This window comes from Buceros rhinoceros, unplaced genomic scaffold, assembly GCF_000710305.1.
Source record: "Buceros rhinoceros silvestris isolate BGI_N320 unplaced genomic scaffold, ASM71030v1 scaffold14498, whole genome shotgun sequence".
Taxonomy (NCBI): domain Eukaryota; kingdom Metazoa; phylum Chordata; class Aves; order Bucerotiformes; family Bucerotidae; genus Buceros; species Buceros rhinoceros.
Genome location: NW_010426413.1, coordinates 1 through 4133, shown reverse-complemented (window position 1 = coordinate 4133; position 4133 = coordinate 1). Strand labels below are relative to the sequence as shown.

The 4133-nt window shown below is 51.3% G+C and overlaps 1 protein-coding gene across 1 annotated transcript in view; it reads right to left on the bottom strand.

Annotated features, from left to right (window-relative positions):
- The window catches only part of LEPREL2 (leprecan-like 2), a gene marked incomplete at its 5' end in the record, with an annotated part of 9973 nt that extends 5870 nt beyond the window's left edge, over positions 1-4103 (bottom strand). The window contains 3 exons of the mRNA XM_010141497.1: positions 2685-2816; positions 3039-3222; positions 3945-4103. Coding sequence (XP_010139799.1) covers positions 2685-2816; positions 3039-3222; positions 3945-4103 — 475 coding nt within the window. The remainder of the gene's footprint in view (positions 1-2684; positions 2817-3038; positions 3223-3944) is intronic.
- Positions 4104-4133: the final 30 nt, after the last annotated feature.

The following is a 4133-nucleotide window of genomic DNA, read 5'->3' as shown; positions in this document are numbered from 1 at the left end:
ACTCAGGTCCTCAGAATGACCTGCTCTCCTGTGTGTCACAGCAGAGAACCACTTGGGGCCCCTGCAAGCGGACTCCAAACCAGAGCCCTGCAAGAGGCTGTGTGTTCACACAGAGGAACAGAGGACCAGCAAGAACACAGGATTCTGCACTACGTGCTATAGCATTCAGCCACAAAACATTTGGACTTGTGTTTTTCAGGGAAAGACTTGCCCGAGCCAAGCAGTCTGTTTCAAGTTTCCATTTCCCCCCAACTCCGTGCCCCCTTCAGAAAAATGTTGTTTGGAGTTGGGCTGGTGGAGTTGAACCAGGTTTGGTGTAGATGACACTCCTGCCACACTGAACAGGGAACTGCATGCCCACAAGCTTGTCACATATTCAGGCACCACTGTCCTCAGCTTCTCCAGCCGCAGTGCTCTTTGAGTTCCCATCCCGGATACGTACGCAGTGAGATTTTGCAAGATTACACATGCATCAAAGAGGGAGAGAAGAAACAGCGAGACGTGCTGAGCCATTCAAGTCAGTCCGCGTCTACGCTAGCATTCCAGTGTCTGAGGATGGAAGAAAAGAGAGCACTTAGCCTGACTAAGCCTGGTTGACCGCATCCAAGTCCTTCTTCAAGCTCTTTTACTCACCCCTCTTCTCCCTCTCATCCACATTCACAGTTTCCTGCTTTTGCTTCTCCTGATCCTCCCTCCGGAGCAGGGGAAAAAACAGAGACCAGGGCTGTCAGTACACAGAGCTCTGCTTAATCCTCCTCTGCAGTAGCATTTCACACCCTTCCTGTTCCCGTTTTGCCCACTCCTCAGTAGATACTACTGCTCCTTGTCCCCCCCCTGCCAGTCCAACCCCACCCCCTACTTCCAACATTTCTATTTCAGTCCTAGTCAACTTGGCCAACCTTACCTGTGTTTCTCCTTTAGGTTTCCAGGAATCAGCTCATCTGGAGTCCAAAGATCCTGAAGGACATGCAGATGGTTTAGCACGCAATAAACTTCCCCCACACTGGATCATGTCAAACAGCCAGCTCCTTGTCCTGCTTCTCTAGGGAATATCAGACCAGTGGTTCTGGTCTGCTTCTGATGATTAGCCAGATTGGGCTAATGCATATGGTTACAGCAGCAATTTCAAACTAACTTTGGTCCTGGAGCAGCAGAAAGACCTTAAAGACCCACCTCATTAGGACTTGGGGGTCCTTCTCATCAGCATCTGATCCTTTCTGGATCATGTGCCACAGAAATTAATTCTGTCAACTGTCCTGGTGAAATGTGGCAGGAAGATTAAGATGATACTGTTACTTACAGGGTCATTAAAAGTTCCTCCTAGATGCTCCACTGCATAATAAATCAACTTCTTCTCCATCAAAGATCTCTGCACATAATGTTGAATACTCTAAGGAAGCAAAGAGGCTGTCAAACAGTCACCCCACAAAAGGAAACCTCATCCCTGTCCAGGGCAGAAACCTGCCCCAACACACTGCTGTGCACTAGGAAAGCCCGGTTCTGTCCTGAAGGGACCCTGCCTGGCACAGACTCGAGTTAGTTCAAGTCCTGGGCTTGGCACACATCTGCAGTGAAACACGTTTCCCTGTTTGTCTCCTGGACTGTGATCCTGTGTATGGGACAGGGAGGGCCAAAAAATACAGACCTGGGGTTGTAACTACCTCTCTGGCTGTGACAGCTGTGTCCTCTCCCACTTCTGTGCGATACTCTTTCATTTTCTCCAACATTGGCTCATCCGTTGGGTAGAAGAGCAAGTAGGAAGCAGCACATTCAGCAGCCAGTGTCTGGTTCCCGACTTCGACAGGGATAGAACAGAACAAAACCGGTATGTCTCTGAAAGACTGGATGTTAGCAGCAAATACGTATAGGCCAGCAGTAGGGAGCCTCACCCTGAGTACACATCAGTCCCTGCCTACCCCTTCTCTACCCAACGATGGGCAGAGAATACGGCAAACAAGCCTGGTAAAGAAAGGGCCCACTTTCAGTACTTGTTGGGAGCTTGTTCGGAGGAGACAGAGAAAAAATAAATATATATTTAGAAGAGAGATGGTCCCACATCCCTCACCTAATAGACGTGACGAGGTGTCTGGGTCTGGAGGCTGCTTTGAGATTCAATTTCACCAGTGGTCTGACAGAGGAGTTGAGAGACAGCTGAGTCAGTGTGGGAAGGAGGCATCGAAGAGGAGCTGAGGGATGTGTGAAAGTGACAGGGTGACAGGATGACCAATATCATGAGGTGCCATCAGTTAAGAGAGGTCAGGCAGGGTTGACTCAGAAGGAATACCACTGTTGAGATGAGACGCACATGGCATGCTCTAGATAGGAAGCGATGGACTAGTCTGGAGGCATGTACTGAAAAGAAGGGTACAAAATACCCAGCAGATAGGTGGAGCAAGGGCTTGAAATGGAGAGTGTTGGACGAAAGGAGTGGGAACAGCCACACATCACACAAGCTGCACAAGGAGACTGAAGCGAGCTACAACGAACTTCTCCCAAGGCGGCGACAGGCTTCAGCAAGAGACGAGAGGTTCTGGGGAGAGTCGGAGGGGGCAGAAGGAGGAAGAGAGAGGTAGAGCTCGGGCCAGTGTGCCACCTCTCCCCATGACACGCTGCCGTCCAGGTCGAGAGGCAAAGGGCAAGCTGGGGTGCCACAGCATAACCCCCTGGGTTGTGGCTCTGCTCACCTTGGTCGTAGGCAAACTGCAGTAAATCAAGATGAGAGGGTATGAAATCTTCTGTGGCAGAAACCCGTCCTGGCTTTGTGGCAATTTCAAGGACACATTGCTGTTTGCACTTCAAAACCTGAATATAATGGGCTGCAAGAGAAAGGAGCAAGAAGGACAGCAGCTCACACTTCTTCCAGACAGGAGTACTGGGAAACGGGACATGTCCAGTGTGAGGAGCAGGGCCTTCCTACCCAGCCTGCTCCGCCTCTAACACTACCTGCAGTGGCTTCGTACAGGCCAGGCTGCATCTCCTCCTCGTCCTCATCCTCCCAAGGCCCTTCACACAGGTCACGACACCGCCTCTAACACTACCTGCAGTGGCTTCGTACAGGCCAGGCTGCATCTCCTCCTCGTCCTCATCCTCCCAAGGCCCTTCACACAGGTCACGACACTCTTCCAGTGCTGACAGCGCCTCTGTGAGTGACTCCTCCAGCTTGGCCACAGCCTGCAGGTATTCATCTGCATTGTAGTGTCGCACCCCAGTCTCATATGCTTCCTGCAAAGAAGAGACCCAGGTCCCTTATCAGTGTGGGTGACACCAAAGGTCGCCCTGAGAGGTCAAGTTGCTCACAGGGTAGTGCTGACATCTAGGGGCCTGCCTGATCATGCACAGCCCATCACACAGTGACAGCACATCTTCCGGACTTGAGCCCTCAAGTATACTTCTCCAAGGCCTTGCAGCCTGCCGTAACTGTCACCAGAAAGTCTCTGTGTCACACTTGCAGTGGTTTGTCTTCACCCTGAAGAGAAGGTTTCAGAGCAACCTTCTTTCAGCTTTTTAGATATAAAGGGGTCTTATAAGAAAGACTGAGCAAGACTTTTGACCAAGGCTTGGAGCAACGGGACAAAGGACAATAGTTTTAACTGAAAGAGGGTAGAATGAGATTGGAGATAAGGCAGGCATTTGTTATGATGAGGACAGCGAGACACTGGAGCAGGTTGCCCAGAGAAGCAGGTGATGGCCCATCACTGGAAGTGTTCAAGGTCAGGCTGAATAGGGCTTTGAGCAACCCGGTCTAGTGGAAGGTGTCCTGGTCCATGGCAAGGCGTTGGACTAGGTGATCTATAAAGGTTGCTTCTAGCTTAAACCATTGTGTGATTCTAGGCACAGGGCCCTGTCTCAGGCCATAGCCCTTGTGTGGAGCAGCTCAAGTTCCCAGACTGGTCCCTAGGATGGGTAAAGAGCTGCTGACACTTGGCTCTGCAGTGAACCCTCACCCAGTGCGGTGTGGCCTCCAGGTCTCGGAAGTTGTCCGACTTCACCGCTGACATACGCCGGTACTTCTCTATGTCCTCTCGCATCTGGAGGTGCTGGGGATTAGCGACGAAGAAGGTGTGAGCAGCAGACACAGCCTGATCCAGCTTCTTCAGCTGTGGAGAGAAGGCACCAGCGCCTGTCACACTCCT